The following is an 18,699-nucleotide window of genomic DNA, read 5'->3' as shown; positions in this document are numbered from 1 at the left end:
GAATCCCAGGCTGATGCCTGGGAATCCATCATGGAACAGATCAAGACCCCCTGAAGGGGGTGTCAGTGAGGAGGCCTAGGTAATCTATTGAGCCTTGTGCAGTAGATCAGTATTCATCCCAAGTATACACATGGACTTTGGACTCCCATCCAACAATGTGAGATGAACTCTCACCCTGAACTCTTGCGGGGAGGGTCTAGGCCCTGCCCTGGATGAAATGACAGTCTATGGACACCCCCATAGAGGGCCTCACCCTCCCTGGGGAAAGGAGGGGATAATGGGGACTTGGGGGGAGGGCACGGGAGGAAGGGAGGGAAAGGGAGAGGAACCTGGAACTGACTTGTGAACCAACCATGTTTCTAATCTAAATTTAAACTTAAAAATAAAAAATTAATAAAAAAGAAAGTAAAGAAAAATGATACTGGGATTCCATCTTAACAAGTGTCAGAATGGCTAACATCAATAACATAGGTGGCAGCTCATGCTGGAGAGGATGAGGATCAATAATACTCTTCCATTAGTTGTGGGAGTGCAAACTTACACAAAGACTTTGGAAATCAATATAGCAGCTGCTCAGAAAATTGAAAATCAATTTATCTTAAGGCTCATCTATATTACTCCTGGGCATATACCCAACAGTTGCTCCATTCTATCAGAAGGGCACTCTATCAACTATGTTGAGAATAGCTTTATTCATAATAGCCATAAACTAATCTAGATATCCCTCCACAGAAGAATATATAAAGAAAATATTGAACATTTGCACAATTAGGTGTTAGTTCTTAGAAAAAAGGGACATCATGAATTTTAGATGTAAATGGATGGAACTAGAAAAACTCATCCTCATTAAGGCAATGTAGACACTGAGAGACAAATATGATAGGTACTCACTTATAAGTGGATATTAGCTGTTACACGATAGATAATCATTAAAATCTACAGACCTAGAAGAGGCTAGGTATCAAGGATGGCTCTATGGTGGATGCATAGATCTCAATGAAAGGAGAAACAGAATAGATTTTGCAAGTGGAATGGGGGTGAATGAGGATGGGAACAGGAAGGATCAGGTGAGGGAGGGATGGAGGGAAAGTGTGCTGGGAGAGATGACTGAAATAGGGGGCCATTTAGGGGATGATGTGGAAACCAAATGCAATGGAAACTTCCTGGAACACTTACAAGTGACCCTAGAGAAAATTCCTAGTAATGGAGAATACTTAGCAAGGGTTTCTGATGAGGGAAGTCTTCCTGTGTATGTTTGTCTTATTGGTTGATAAATAAAGCCTATTGCCCAATAGGGAAGCAAGACAAGTGGGACTAGGAGTTGAGGAGGATTCTGGGAAATGTAGTAAAGAGTAGAGAATCACCATGTGATTCCAGGAAGAGAGGACACATGAGGCTGGTGTCCTCGGTAAGATAAGCTTATATATATATGTAGTTATGAGAAATACTTAAGACAGAACTAGCCAATGAGAAGTCCCATGCATTGCCTGACAGCATTGTAAATAATATAGTCTCAGTGTGTTATATGAAATTAATGAGGCTCTTGGACCAGGCTTGTGGGAAGAATGGTCATTACAGATTCCAGTGGTGGGCCTGGGACACCAAAACTGTCACAAAACCTTCAACCCACAACATGTCTTGCCTGCAAGATGTGCTGGGACAGTTTTGGCTCAGAGCTTGTGAAAGTTACCAGCGAATGTTTGGTATCAACTCTGCCCTGAACCATAAGAGGAAACCCATGTCTGACACTGCTTAAATGACCAAGGACAGGAAGCTGGCTGGCACAGAGAACAAGGGTAAAATCAAACATAACTGACCAACACATTTTTCTCTAAGTCATTGAAATGATATTCTGCTATACTCCTATATTTATACGTAGCCCAATTGTCACCAGTGAGGTTTCCTCCCACAAGTGAGTGGAGCAGATGAAGAGTCCTACAGCCAAACATTGGGCAGAGCTTGGAGAACACAAAAATGAGAAGGAAGAAGAATGGAGAACACCAGGTAACAGCCCACAGAATCAACTAAGGAGGGTTTATAGGGTCTCACAGAGATTGAAGTGGCAACCACAGAGCCTGCACGGGTCTGAAGTAGTCGCCTACATACATGCTGTGGTTATTTAGTGTGGGGATTTTGTGCAGTACCTAACAGTGGAAGTGGGAGTATTGCTGACTCTTTTGTCTGCTCTTGGAATGATTTTCTTATTACTGGATGGCCTCATCCAGCCTTGATATGAGGGTTTTTGTGTATTCGTATGCTATACTCACTCGATATCCTTAGGAGGCCAGCTCTTTTCTGAAGAGAAACAGGAGAAATGGATCTGGGGGAGAAAGGAGGAAGGGGAAAACTGGAAGGAGTGAAGGGAGGAGAGGGTGCTGTTGGGATGTATTGAATGATAGAAGAATAAATAAAAAGAAAAATAATAAAATTAAAACAGCAAACCCATGATGCATAATTCTGTTGACAGTATATGGTAGAAATGAAACACTATAGTAATAAAATAACTATTTATTACCTAGAATAGTGGAGTTGAGATTAGACTGAAGAGGAAAGAAGAAGAAAAATTCATCAGAAGTTTAAGATTGGTTCTAGCTGAGGTTTTAGTTATATAAGCACATTCATTTGTGAATGCCTCTGGACTCAACATGAAATAAATGTGAACTGCTTTCTGAATAATAATGATGATTCAAAGACAACTCTTTGGAAAGTAAGCATAAAACTATCATTTATTCTAAGATATTTTGAGTTACTTGGAGAAAGAAAACCTAAGCAATATACTTGGATAAGACTTCAAAAAGGAAAAAGACACAGAAATATGAAAAATCCGTGCTCTTATATAGATCAGCCAAATTAACAGAAAATCTAGGAAGAATATGTGAAATTAAATCGATGAGAAAAAGTAGTATGAAGGAGAGAATATCAAATAAAAATAGTACAGGTTTAAATCTGTCACTAGTGTTAATTATATAAAAATTTAAATATGAAGATTAAAAATTCTTAGAGATCAAATGGAAGACAAGTATATAAAAATATTAAAGCTAAAAAAGATTTCTTATCAACAAACTGGTACAATAGGAGGCAACTGACAAGTATTCAAAAACAAAATAAACTTTTAAATACATATTGCATTCACAAAGGTTCAATATTAGATGATTATTTCAAAATTCTTCTGAAAGTGAAAGATAATGTCAATATAATCTAATTAAGATTATATTGAAGTTAGCAATCTGAAGTAAACAAAGAACACATATGTGATAATTATAACTAAAAGATTAATTTTTAGAATCCTTAACTTTGCAGAAAAATAATTACAAAGTCATGAATTAGAAAAGACTGCATTTGAAAAAATTATAATCTTAAACTGATTTAGAATTATATTTTTAAAACCCAAGTGATAATTAAAGGAATACATATCAACACTATGGTATTGTAGCATTTTATGGACATTTATTTTAAAAATCATTTATATTTAATAATAAAGTATGACATAGCACAGTCAATTGCAAGGCAATATAACATGAAGAAATGGTCAACACAAACATATATTGTTACCCAAACATATATTGATACAAAGATTGGAGAAAAACATAAAAAGACAACCATGAACACTGTTCCAAAATTCCCTTCCCAGTAACACATCACAAAGTACTAAGAGGCAATTACTGCTATTTAACATGTCATGGTACTTCTTGTGTATATGGATGATGTGTGTGGCTTTGGTCATATTGGTCAATTTTCAATTATATGTTCATAATTGGTTTGAGTCAAATAATGCAGTGATTTCAAAGTATATTGTACTAAGAGTTAAAAGCATACTCAATGTTTCTTGTATTATGGCTTAATGTGTGTGTACTTACATGTGTGTACTTTGCTACATAGTTATCAAGAATCCCCAGTATTCACATATACACACTTGAAACAATGAAGCATTTTGTCCTGTTTAATATAAATGAGTTAGCAAGTCAAGAGCATCTTGCCATCTCAGAGCCAGTTACTTACTGACACGGATGCATTTGGGTTGAGGAGACCAGTCATTCTCTGTACATGTAATTGTGTCCTGACCATTTGGAAGACTGTAGCCAGAGTGACACTTGACTTTTACAGACTGGTTCTGTACATATGTTCTTTGCCAGTATGGAGATTCCCCATTCTCCACATAATAGAAAACACATTGTCCTAAGAATGATAAAAATGATAAATTAGAAAGAAAATAAATACTGTCATCTATTTGAAAATGAACTAAGTTGAAATTTATTATTACAGCCATTTAGTGAGCATGCATGACATTCAAAAATAAAACTGATACCAAATATCTAAAAGAGTAACTTTTACTTTAGTTTTATAAATAAAATATGCAAGCAATAAAAGTATTCTCATAACTCCTATCGTTTGTGTGCATGAAAAGCTGTTCACAAAGGACAGAAATTAGTCTATTTTGCTAACAATCTCTTCTGTTAGTTTTATTTTTGTCATGAAAACTTAACCGTAATTATGTATGTACTCTACTCTTTCCACTCTTCAAAATAATTAAACATGATTTAACATAGACATTGACTTACTGAGGCATGGCACTGCAGGCTCCCACCCATCTATGGTACACTTCATGTAGTCCCAACTGTACCCAGAAGGAAGCACAAATCCGCTGTCGCAGTAATAGCTGAACTGCTTGCCTATAGGTACTGGGAAGTAGGGTCTGCGGCTCTCTTCATAATGCAGGTGTCCATTTTTGATTTGTGGAAAATCACAAGGTTTCACTTGCAATAAAAAACAAAACAAAAAGCTCTCATATCATAGATAAACCACTTGATTGGTGAATTGCATTCTATTAATTAAAATACCTGTATTAGAAGACAGAGTGTGCCCAGGATAAGGAAAGAAATGGAATTCAGACATCTGACATATGTGAGGACTTCCCTCATGAAATCGAGTTATATCTTAAAGCTCACCAGAATAGTGGATTAGAGATATGTGATAATATCCAATAGGATAACTGCTTATTTATGCTTATGTTATCACTAGATGCTGACAAGCCTTTGACAAAAATCTCCCAGCTTTTCATGATAAAAGTCTTGGATAAGCCGGGCCGTGGTGGCGCACACTTTTAATCCCAGCAGAGGCAGGCGGATCTCTGTGAGTTCGAGGCTGGGCTGGACCGACAGCCTCGAAAACAATACAGAGAACCCCTGTCTCGTAAAAATCAAAAAAAAAAAGTCTTGGACAGGTAGACCAATGGAATCAAATCCAAGACCCTGATATCAACCCACACACCATTGAACACCTGATATTTGCCAAAGAAGCTAAAACTATACAATTGAAAAAAGAAAGCATCTTCAACAAATGGTGCTGGAGTAACTGGATGCTGGCATGTAAAAGACAACAGATAGATCCATATCTATCACCATGCACAAAACTTAAGTCCAAATGGATCAAAGACCTCAACATCAATCCAGCTACACTGAATCTCTTAGAGGAGAAAGTGGGAATTACCTTCGAAAGAATTGGTGCAGGAGATTGCTTCCTGATCATAACACCAGTAGCACAGACACTAAGATTGACAATTAATAAATGGGACCTCCTGAAACTGAAGAGCTTCTGCAGGACAAAGGACACAGTCAACAAGACAAAATGACAGTCCACACAACGGGAAAAGATATTCACAAAACCCACATCTGACAGAAGGCTGATCTCCCAAATTTACAAAGAACTCAAGAAGCAAGTCTCCAGAACACCAAAGGATCCAATTAAAAAATGTGGTACAGAACTAAATAAAGAATTCTCAATAGAGGAGTCCAATATGGCCAAGAGACACTTGAGAAAGTGCTCAACATCTTTAGCCATTAGGGAAATGCAAATCAAAATAACTCTGAGATACCATCTCATTCCCATCAGAATGGCTAAAATCAAAAACACTAATGACAGTTTATGCTGGAGAGGATGTGGAGAAAGAGGTACACTCCTCCACTCCCGGTAGGAATGCTTACTTGTGCAGCCACCTTGGAGATCAGTATGGAGATACCTCAGAGAAATGGAAATCAGTCTACTACAAGATCCAGCAATTCTACTCTTAGGCATATACCCAAAAGATGTACCCTCATGCAATAAGGACATGTGCTCAACTATGTTCATAGCAGCATTATTTGTAATAGCCAGAACCTGGAAGCAACCTAGATGTCTCTCAACTGAGGAGTGGATAGAGAAAATATGGTACATTTACACAATGGAGTACTACTCAACAGGAAAGAAATGGAATCTTGAAATTTACAGGCAAATGGATGGCACTGGAAGAAACCATACTGAGTGAGGTAACCCAGTCACAAAAAGACAAGCATGGTATATATGTACTCACTCATGTATGGATTTTAGACATGGAGCAGGGCATTGCCAGCCCACAATCCCACCACCAGAGAGTGCAGGGAGGACCCTAAGAGTGATAAGCATGGTAACTTGGAGAAGGGTTAGGGGATGCGATCTCCTAATCAGATTGGAGGGGGGAAAAGGGAGGGTAGAAGGAGATGGGAGAAAGAGGGGGAGAAAAGAGGAGGGGAGAGGAGGACACAGGACAGCAGGAAGGTCGAACCAGGGTAATAGAGGAGAAAAGGGTGGGAGATACCACAAAAGAGGGAGCCAGTACAAGTTGGAGGAGAGATCTCACACTAGTGAGATCTTCACAGATCTACAAGAATGACACCAACTGGCATTAAGGCTTCCTTAAATGCTCTCCTATGATAATTAGAATGATGACTACCTTATATGCCATCCTAGAACTCTCATCCAGTTGCTGATGGAGGCAGAGGCAGACACCCACTGCTGTGAACCAAATTGAAGTCCTTGAACCCAGTTGCAAAGAAGAGTGATGACCAAACGAATCAAGATCAGGCTGGCGAAACCCACAGAGGCAGCTGACCTAAACAAGGGGGAACACATGGACCCCAGACTGATGACTGAGGGGACAGCATGAGACTGATCCAGACACCCTCCAACCGAACCTGGGTGACAAAGAGGAGGCCTTGGCAATCTGTGGGACCTTGGAGAGTGGAGCAGTATTTATTCTTGGTATACAGAAGGATTCTAGTAACCCATACCATGTGGAGGGATGCTCTCTCAGCCTGGTAACATGGGGAAGAACCTGGGCCCTTCTAAGAATGATGTGACAGACCCTGAAAATCCCTCATGGAGCCGGGCGTTGATGGCGCATGCCTTTAATCCCAGCACTCGGAAGGCAGAGGCAGGCGGATCTCTGTAAGTTCAAGACCAGCCTGGACTACCAAGCGAGTTCCAGGACAGCCTCCAAAGCCACAGAGGAACCCTGCCTCAAAAAACCAAAAAATCCCTCATGGAGGCCCTTGCCCTCCCTGGGGAGCTGGGCGGGGGATGGAATCAGGGTGAGGGGTTGGGAGGATTGCGGGTGGGGAGAAGTAGAGGGAGAGGGAACAGAAAGTGACATGCATAAAAAGTTAAATAAAAAAAATATAAAAAGTCTTGGAAAGATCAGGGATACAAGCAATATACCTAAACAAATAAATGCAATGTATTGCAAGTAGATAGCCAAGATTAAATGGAGAGAAGCTTAAATCAATACTGCTAAAATTGGGAACAAGACACAGCTGTCACCTATCTCCATATCTATTCAATATAGTACTTGAAGTTTTAGCTAGAGTGATAACATAACTTAAGAATATCAAGGGGATACAAGTTGGAAAGGAAGAAGTTGAAGCATTATTATTTAAAGAAAATATGATAGTATACATAAACAACCCTAAAATTTCTACCAGAGAACTGCTACAGTTGATAAACACTTTCAGAGAAGTGGCTGCATACAAAATTAATTTAAAAAGTCAGAAGCTCTCCTATATACAAATGAATAACGGGCTGAGAAAGAAATCAGCGTAACAGCACCCTTCATGATAGCCACAAATAATACAAAATGTATCAGTGTAACGTTAACTGAGCAAGTGAAAGATCTGTAAGACAAGAACTTCAAGTCTTTGAAGAAATTGGAGAAGATAGAAGATGGAAATATCTCCCATGCTTATTGATTAGTAGAAATAAATAACATAATAAAAATGACCATTTTATCAAAAGCAATCTACAGAATCAATGTCATACCCATCAAAATTCTTCATGATTCTTCACAGACCTTGAAAGAACAATACTTAACTTCATATGGAAAACAAAACAAAACAAAAAACAGTATAGCTAAAAAAAAATCTGTACAGTAAAAGAACTTCCAGATGTATCACCATTCCTGAATTCAAGGTCTACCACAGAGCTACAGTAATAAAAAACAGCATGATTTCCTGTCCTGCTGCTCCACCCTCCGGTATATAGGTGAGTGCCAGGGGCTCTTCTAGCCCACCTTTCCCTCTTTGACTACTCTGACCTGCAGCCGCCAGACCCTTCATATCACCAAATCCACAAAAGGATCCTGGAGACAGAAAAAAGTATCCAGCTTCAACCACCATCCTACCTTACCCCTACACGCTCCAGGAAAAAGGAGACGATAGAGCCTTGAAACCATACCACCAAGAGAGGGAGAGACCCCACCTGTACTCACTACAAGAAGATATGGGAAGATGACAGTATAAGAACACATTCAACAACAAAAAACTTATATAGTACCACCAGAGACAAGGAATTCCACACCAGCAAGACCTGAACATACCAATGCAGATGAAGCACATGAGAATCATCTTAAAAAATAACTTCATGAAAATGATAAAGGTCCTCAAAGAGGATATGAGAAAATCCTGTAAAGAAATGGAAGGAAAATACAAACCAAAAAATGCAGGAAATTAACAAATCCCTTAAAGAAAGCAAGAAAAGCCAAGCAAAAACAATTAAACAGATGAAGAAAACAATTCAAATAGTTAAAGGTCAGAAAATTGAAATAGAAACAATAAAAAATCACAAACTGAGGGAATGCTGGAAATAGAAAAGCTGGATAAATGATCAGGAACTACAGATGCAAACATAACCAACAGAATACAAGAGATGGAAGAGAGAATCATACGTGTTGAAGATAAATTAGAGGAAATAGATTCATTGGCCAAAGAAAATCTTAAATCCAACAAATCCTTAACACAAAATATTCAGGAAATATGGGACACTGTGAAAAGACCAAACCTAAGAATAATATGTAAAGAAGAGGGTGAAGAAACCCAGTTCAAAGTTACAGGAAACATATTCAACAAAATCATAGAAGAAAACTTTCCCAACCTGAAGAAGGCCATGCCTGTGAAAGTACAAGAAGCTTACTGAACACAAATAGACTGGACCAAAAAACAAAGTCCCCGTGCCACATAATAATCCAAACACCAAACATACAGAATAAAGAATGAATATTAAGAGCAGCAACAGAAAAAGGCCAAATAACATATAAACGTAGACCTATCAGAATTACACCTGACTTCTCAATAGAAATGCTCAAAGCCAGAAGGTCCTGGATGGATTTTCTACAAATAATAAGAGACCATGGATGCCATGTCAGACTACTGTACCCAGCAAAACTCTCAATCACTATAGATGGAGAAAAATAGATATTCCATGACAAAACCAAATTTACACAATATATATACAAAAATTCACTCCTACAGAAAGCTCTGGAAAGAAAACTTCAACCCAAGGAAGTTAACTACATTTACAAAAATATAGGAAATAGATAATCCCACTTTACCAAAAGCCAGAAAATGGGAAAAATACACACACAATACCACCAACAACAACAAATCCAAAACAAACAAGAATCAACAATCAATGGTCATAAATATCCCTCAATATCAATGGTCTCAACTCACCTATAAAAAGTCACAGGCTAACAAAATGTATAGGAAGACAGAATCCATCCTTCTGCTGCATAGAAGGAACATAACTCAACTTCAAAGACAGATGTTGCCTCAGAGTTAAGGTTTGGGAAAAGATTTTCCAATCAAATGGACCTAAGAAGCAAGCAGATGCAGTTATTCTAATATCTAATAAATTAGACTTTAAGCCAAAGTTAATTAAAAGAGATGAAGAAGGTAATTTCATATTCATCACAGGAAAAATCCATCAAGAAGAAGTCTCAATTCTGAACATCTATGCACCAAATAAAAGGCAACCACCCTGGGACTGACATACGAAGCAACCTTGTTTCTAATTTAAATTTAAATTTAAAAATAAAAAGGCAACCATAATCATAAAAGAAACAATACTAAAATTCAATTCACACATTAAACGCCACACATTTATATTGTGAGACTTCAACACTCCACTCTCACAACTGAACAGGACTACCAGGCAGAAACTTAACAATGAAACTAAGCAACTACCAGAAGTTATTACCCAGTTGAGTTTAATAAGTATCTATACAACATTCCTTCCAAACACAAAAGAACCTTCTCTGGAATCAGCCATATATTCAGCAATAAATCAAACCTCAACAGATACAGAAACAAATTAGAATAACCCCCTTTGTCTTAATGGACCACCATGGCTTAAAATTATAATTCAGCAACAATGCAAATTGCGGAAACCCTACAACTCATGGAAACTGAACAATGCTCAACTACATCTCCCCTGGGTAAAGGAAGAAATAAAGAAAGAAATGAAAGACTTCCTAGAATTCAGTGAAAATGAAGGCACAAAATACCCAGACCCATGGAAACCTGAAAACAGTGCTAAGAGGAAAGTTCATAGCACTAACTTTCCACATGAAGAAACTGGAAAATAGATACACTAGAGAATTAACAGAAATCAAAAGCTCTAGAAGAAAAAGAAGCAAACACACCCAGAAGAAGTAGATGCCAGGAAATAATCAAAATGAAAGCTGAAATCAATAAAGTAGAAATAAAGAAAACATTACAAAGAATCAATGAAACAAAGAGTTGGTTCTTTGAGAAAATCAACAAGATATACAAACCTATATCCAACATAACCAAATGGCAAATTAACAAAATCAGAAATGAAAAGGGGAACATGACAACAGACGCTGGAGAAATCCAGAAAATCATCAGGTCATACTTTGAAAACCTGTACTCCACAAAACTGGAAAGTTTAAAGGAAATGGACAATTTTCTGGATAGATATCACTTGCACAAATTAAATCAAGAACAGATCAGCAGTATTAAAACCTACCACCCTAATCAAATAGAAGCAGTCATCAAAAGTCTCACAACCAACAACAACAAAAACAAAAACAAAAAAAAGCAGAGGGCCAGATGATTTCAGTGCAGAATTCTACCAGAAATTCAAAGAAGAGCTAATACTAATACTCTTCTAACTGTTACACACAAAAGAAATTGAAAGATCATTGTCAAACTCTTTTTTTTTTTTGAGGATACAATTACTTTGGTGCCCAAACCACACAAAGCTGCAACTAAGAAAGAGAATTACAGACCAATATCCCTCAAGAATCTTGATGCAAAATACTCAATAAAATACTGGCAAATTGAATCCAAGAACACATCAGTAAAATCATTCACCATGGTCAATAGGATTCATTCCAGGGATGTAGGGATGGTTAAAAATATGAAAATCAATCAACGTAATCCACCATATAAACAAACTGAAAAAGAAAAACAACATGATCATCTCACTAGATGATGAAAAGCCTTTGATAAAATTCAACACTCCTTCATAATAAAGGTCTTGGAGAAATCAGGGATAACAGGAACATACCTGAACATAATAAAAGCAATATACATCAAACTGACAACCAACATCAAACTAAATGGAGAGAAACTCAAGTCAATTCCTCTAAAATCAGGAAAAAGTCAAGGTTTTCCACTCTCTCCATATTTCTTAAATGTTGTACTTGAAGTTCTAGCCAGAGCAATAAGACAACAAAATGAGATCAAGAGAAACAAATTGGAAAGGTAGAAGGCACTCTTTTACTATTTGCAGATGATATGATAGTTTACATAAGTGACCTGAAAAATTCTACCAGGAACTCCTAGAGTTTATAAACACTTTCAGCAAAGTGGCCTGATACAAGATAAACTAAAAAAAAAATCAGTAGCCCTACTATATACAGATGATAAATGGGATGAGAAAGATATCGGAGAAACATCGTCCTTTACAATAGCCACAAACAACATAAAATATCGTGGGGTAACTCTAACCAAACAGGTGAAAGACCTGCATGATAAGAACTTTGAGTCCCTAAAGAAAGAATTAAAGAAGATATCAGAAAATGGAAAGATCTCCCATGCTCTTGGATAGGTACGATCAACATAGTAAAAATGAAAATTTACCAAAAGAAATCTTCAGATTCAATGCAATCCCCATCAAACTATAGGCACATTTCTTCACAGACCTTGAAAGAACAATAATCAGTTTTATATGGAAAACAAAATACCCAGGATACCCAAAACAACCCTGTACAATAAAGGAACTTCTGGAGGCATTACCATCCTTGACTTCAAGCTCTACTGTAGAGCTATAGTAATGAAACCAGCTTGATACTGGCACAAAACAAACAGGTAGACCAATGGAATCGAATTGAAGACCCCGATATTAACCCACAAACCTATGAACACATGATCTTTGAAGAAGAAACTAAAACTATACAATGGAAAGCATCTACAAGGAATTGTGCTGTCATAACTGGATACAGACATGTTGAAGATTGCATATAGATTCATATCTGTCACCATGCACAAAACTTAAGTCAAAATGGATCAAAGGCCTCAACATAAATCCATCCACATTAAACCTCTTAGAAGAGAAAGTGGGAAGTAATATTGAATGAATTGGTACGGGAGACCACTTTTTGAACATAGCACCAGTAGTACAGACACTGAGGTTGACAATTAATAAATGAGACCTCCTGAAACTGAGAAGTTTCTGTAAGGCAAAGACAGCCCACAGATTGGGTAAAGATATTCACTAACTCCACATCTGACAAGGGCTGATCTCCAAAATTTACAAAGAACTCAAGAAACTGAAGACTTAGTCACCATAAAATATTATTAATATTTACAACTATATTGTCAGTGTCGCACTGAGAAATTATAGAATGTGAAATCTAGAATTTTCATACAAAAGCACTTCTGCTCTAATAAGAAATAGGAAAAGAGTAAATAAAATAACACTTCAAAATGTTATCCTTCAAGAAAGAGATCAAGCTAGCAAATAGTCTTTCTCCATGGTTCCTTTTTCAAGTTCCTTCACGCCATCAATATATTATACTTACACAATGGAGTACTACTTAGCAGAAAAAACAATGGAATCTTTAAATTTGCAGACAAATGGATAGAACTAGAAGAAACCATCCTAAGTGAAGCAAGTCACAGAAAGTCAAACATGGTATGTACTGATTCATAAATGGGTATTAGACATAGAGGAAAGGATTACCAGCATACAATCCCCACCTCCAGGAAAGCTAAGAAACAAGGAGGAGCATAAGAGAAACATACAGGGCCCCCCCATGAAGCAGAAAGGGACAAAAGTCCCTGAACAAATTGGAAGTATAGGGGGAGGAGGTGGGAGGTCAGAGAACAACTAGGGTAGAAGAGGAGAGGGAAAGAGAACATGAGAGATCAGGAAGATTAAGTAGGGAGAGGAATAGAAGAGAGAAGTAAAAGAGAAACATAAATAGAGGGAGCCACTATATGTTAAAAGAGAAATCTGGCACTAGGGAATTGTACAAAGATCCATAAGGATTACCCCAAGTAGGAATCTAAGCAATGGTGGAGAGGCTACCTTAAATGCCCTTCCCCTATAATGAGAATGATAACTACTTTAAATTCCATTGTAGAGTATTCATCCAGTACTTGATGGAAGCGAAAACAGAGATCCACAGCTAAGCACGGAGCCAAACTCCTGGAATCCATTTTCAGAGAGGGAGGAGTGATGAACAAAAGGGTCAAGACTCTGCTGGGAAAATCCATAGAAACAGCTCACCTGAGCAAGTGGGAACTCATGAACTCTAGTCTGACAGCTAGGAAATCAACATGGGAACAAACCAGGCCCCCTTAATGGGGGTTTCTGCTAGGATCACTGCTCAGTCTATGGAGCCTCTGGCAGTGGAACTAGGATGTATCCCTAGTTCATGAATGTACTTCTGGAGCTCATTTCCCATGGAGGGATACTCTCTTAGCCTTCATAAACAGGGGTGGGCCTCAGCTCAGGCCCAAATGACTTGACAAATTTTGATGGTCCCTCATGGAAGGCCTCACCCTCACTGGGGAGTGGATGGGGGTTGGGATGGGGAGTTGGTGGGGGGCATGGGAGGATGGGAGGGAGAAGGAACTGGGATTGGTATGTAAAATAATATTATTTCTAATTTGAATAAAATTTATTTAAAACCAGTATGGTATTTACTTAAAAATAGGCAGATGGAGCAATGGAATTGTATCAATGATTCAAATGTTAATCTACACACCTATGGACACTTTATTTTTGACAAAGAAGCCCAACTGATTCAGTGGAGAAACCAAAGTATCTTCAACAAATGGTGCTGGTCTAAATGTCTGCATGTATAATAATGCAAATAGATCGATATCTATTGTCCTGCACAAAACTAAAGTCCAGGTGGACCGAAGACCTCAAAATAAGTCAGATACAACAAATCTGATAGAGGGCAAAATGGGCAATAACTTTGAATACATTGACACAGGAGACAAGTTCCTGAACAAAATACAAGTTGCATAGATGCTACGATTGTCAAATAATGACCCACGGGACTGAAACAAGCCTAACTTCTGGTGGCCTGAGCAGAACCACCAGAGACCTGATGTCTGCGCCCAGCAGATCTAGTTCCCATCCCACCCAGAGACTGCCAGCTTCAAAGTCCCGTTTTCCACCCATTGGACAGGCGAGGTAAGCGTGGGTCTGTCTCCAGCCTGCTTTCCTGTGGCCTGAGCAGAACCCCCAGAGACCTGAGGAATGCACACAGTAGATGCAGATACCAGCCCAATGGGATTCAGCCTGCCCTGGGACTACCAACTTCCAAGACCCATTCTTCACCCATGGGACAGGTGAGGCAAGGGTCCAGCCTACCCAGAGTTTGCCAAGGTCTCAATACTAGGACAACCTCCATCCATGCAAAAGGAAAGCCATGAGGGTATTGGACCTGCTCCTACCCACTGGAAAGGAACCATGGTTACATACCCACCAGGAAAGGAAGAGACTCCTTCTGCACCCACAGGAAGAAATGATGGGAAAGAGACAACATGAAAACAGACCCACCAACAGAAAAACGAATATTACCCTGTCAGAAACTAGACAATCTACACCCACAAGCCTGAACAGCCCATTGTAGAGAAAGCAGATGAGAAAGACCTTAAAACAAATTCATGAAAATGATAGAGGCCCTCAAAGAGGATATGAGAAAATCCCGTAAATACATGGAATAAAAAACAAACCAAAAATACAATAAATAAATAAATAAAATCCAAAAAATGCAAGAAATGGAGGAAAAATCAATCCAAAAAATTCAAAAAATGGAAGAAAAGACAAACCAAAAAATTCAACAAATGCAAGAAAGACAGGAAAAGACAAAACAAAAATTGCAAGAAACAATTCAAACACTTCAAGAGTTGAAAGCTGAAATGGAGACAATAAAAAAGAACCCAAATACAAAGGCATCCACATTCGTTAAAGAAACATTATTAGAACTTAAATCTCATCTAAAGCCCCACACAGTTATAGTGGGAGATTTCAACACACCATTCTCACCACTAGACAGGAATACCAAACAGAAACTCAACAAAGAAGCAAAAGGTCTAATAGAAGTAATGACCCAACTGGGATTAACAGATATCTATAGAACATTTCATCCACATAAAAAAGAATATACCTTCTTCTCACCACCACATGGAACCTTCTCAAAAATCGACCACATACTTGGCAACATATCAAACCTCAGCAGCTACAAAAAAATTGGAATAACTCCATGCATCTTATCAGACCACCATGCCTTAAAATTAGAATTCAACAACAACACAAATTGCAGAAAACCTACAAACTCATGGAAATTGAATAATGCTCAACTGCACCATCCCTGGGTCAAAGAGGAAATAAAAAAAAAGAAATTAAAGACTTCCTCGAATTCAATGAGAATGAAGACACAACATACCCAAACCTATGGGACACTTTGAAAGCAGTGCTACGGGTGAAGTTCATAGCACTAAGTGCTCACATGAAGAAACAGGAGAACAGTTATACCAGAGAATTAACATCACAGCTGAAAGCTCTAGAACACAAAGAAGCACACTCCCCCCAGGAGGGGTAGACGCCAGGAAATAATCAAATTGAGGGCTGAAATCAATAAAGTAGAAACCAGGAAAACAATACAAAGAATCAATGCAACGAAGAGTTGGTTCTTTGAGAAAATCAACAAGATAGACAAACCTTTGTCCAAACTTACCAAACAGCAGAGAGTGAACACGCAAATTAACAAAATTAGAAATGAAAAGGGGGACATAACAACAGACTCTGAGGAAATCCAGAGAGTCATTAGGTCATACTTTGAAAACCTGTACTCCACAAAATTCGAAAATTTAAAGGAAATGGATGACTACCTGGACAGCTATCAATTGCCAAAACTAAATCAAGAACAGATAAGCAATTTAAATAGACCTATAACCCCTATGGAAATAGAAGCTGTCATCAAAAGTCTCCCAACCAAAAGAAGCCCAGGTCCAGATGGCCTCAGTGCAGAATTCTACCAGAAATTCAAAGAACAGCTTATAGCAATTCTTCTCAAAGTGTTCCACACAATAGAAGCAGAAGGGTCTTTGCCAAACTCTTTCTATGAGGCTTCAAAACATTGATATCTAAGCCATACAAAGACTCAACTAAGAAAGAGAACTTCAGACCAATATCCCTCATGAACATTGATGCAAAAATACTCAATAAAATACTGGCAAATCGGATCCAAGAACACATCAAAACAATCATTCACCACGATCAAGTAGGTTTCATCCCAGGGATGCAGGGATGGTTCAACATACAAAAATTCATCAACATAATCCATCATATAAACAAGCTGAAAAACAAAAATCACATGATCATCTCACTAGATGCTGAAAAAGCCTTTGACAAAATCTAACACCCCTTCATGATAAAGGTCTTGGAGAGATCTGGGATAACAGGGACATACCTAAACATAATAAAAGCTATATACAGTAAACCAACAGCCAACATCAAACTAAATGGACAGAAACTCAACGCAATTCCTCTAAAATCAGTAACACAACAAGGCTGTCCACTCTCTCCATACCTTTTCAACATGGTACTTGAAGTTTTAGCTATTGCCATATGACAACAAAGGGGGATCAAGGGAATACAAATTGGGAAGGAAGAGGTCAAACTTTCACTGTTTGCAGACGATATGATAGTTTACATCAATGACCCAAAGAACTCTACCAGGGAACTCTTACAGCTGATTAACACCTTCAGCAAAGTGGCAGGCTACAAGATCAACTCAAGAAAATCAGTAGCCCTACTATATACAGATGATAAAAGGGCTGAGAAAGAAATCAGAGAAACATCACCCTTTACAATTGCCACAAACAACATAAAATACCTTGGGGTAATGCTAACCAAACAAGTAAAAGACCTGTATCGAAAGAACTTTGACTCTTTAAGAAAGAAATTAAAGAAGCCCTCGGAAAATGGAAGGATCACCCATGTTGGTGGATAGGTAGGATCAATGTAGTAAAAATGGCACACCTTTAATCCCAGCACTTGGGAGGCAGAGGCAGGCGGATCTCTGTGAGTTCGAGGCCAGCCTGGACTACAGAGTGAGTTCCAGGACAGCCTCCAAAACAATACAGAGAAACCCTGTCTCAAAAAACCAAAAAAAAAAAAAAAAAGGCAATCCTTCCAAAAGCAATCTACAGATTCAATGCAATCCCCATTAAAATCCCAGCACAATTCTTCACAGACCTTGAAAGAACAATAATCAATTTTGTATGGAAAAACAAAAGACCCAGGATAGCCAAAACAACCCTGTTCAACAAGGCAACGTCCGGAGGCATCACCATCCCTAACCTCAAGCTCTATTATAGAGCTATAGTCCTGAAAACAGCTTGGTATTGGCACAAAAATAGACAGGTAGACCAATGGAATCGAATTGAAAATCCGGGTATTAACCCACACACATACGAACATCTGATCTTTGACAAAGAAGCTAAAAATATACAATGGAATAAAGAAAGCATCTTCAACAAATGGTGCTGGCATAACTGGAGACTGGCATGTAGAAGAATGCGGATCGATCCATGTTGATCGCCATGCACAAAACTTAAGTCCAAATGGATCAAAGACCTCAACATAAATCCAGCCACACTGAACCTCTTAGAAGAGAAAGTGGGTGGTACCCTTGAACGAATTGGTACAGGAGACAGCTTTCTGAACATAACACCAGTAGCACAGACAGTGAGATCAACAATTAATAAATGGGACCTACTGAAACTGAGAAGCTTCTGTAAGTCAAAGGACACAGTCAGCAAGACAAAAAGGCAGCCCACAGAATGGGAAAAAATATTCACTAATCCCACATCTGACAGAGGGTTGATCTCCAAAATTTACAAAGAACTCAAGAAACAAGTCTCCAAAACAACAAAGGACCCTATTAAAAAGTGGGCTGCAGAACTAAATAGAGAGTTTTCAATAGAGGAGTCTAAAATGGCTGAGAGGCACTTGAGAAAGTGCTCAACATCCTTAGCCATCCGGAAAATGCAAATCAAAACAACTCTGAGATCCCATCTCACT

General features: G+C 38.3%; 1 protein-coding gene across 2 annotated transcripts in view; it reads right to left on the bottom strand.

Annotated features, from left to right (window-relative positions):
• Cfh (complement factor H) overlaps positions 1 to 18,699 on the bottom strand; it is a 96,103-nt gene that overhangs the window by 42,478 nt on the left and 34,926 nt on the right. For both annotated transcript variants that reach the window (XM_040737452.1, XM_040737453.1), the window contains exons 8-9: positions 4,560 to 4,754; positions 4,000 to 4,176 (exon numbers count right to left, since the gene is read on the bottom strand). In XM_040737452.1, the coding sequence (XP_040593386.1) occupies positions 4,000 to 4,176; positions 4,560 to 4,754 (372 nt within the window). The remainder of the gene's footprint in view (positions 1 to 3,999; positions 4,177 to 4,559; positions 4,755 to 18,699) is intronic.

The sequence above is a fragment of the Mesocricetus auratus genome, unplaced genomic scaffold, assembly GCF_017639785.1.
Source record: "Mesocricetus auratus isolate SY011 unplaced genomic scaffold, BCM_Maur_2.0 Super-Scaffold_100676, whole genome shotgun sequence".
Lineage (NCBI taxonomy): Eukaryota > Metazoa > Chordata > Mammalia > Rodentia > Cricetidae > Mesocricetus > Mesocricetus auratus.
Note: the sequence above shows the minus strand (reverse complement) of the source record. Positions and strands in the feature narration are given on the sequence as shown.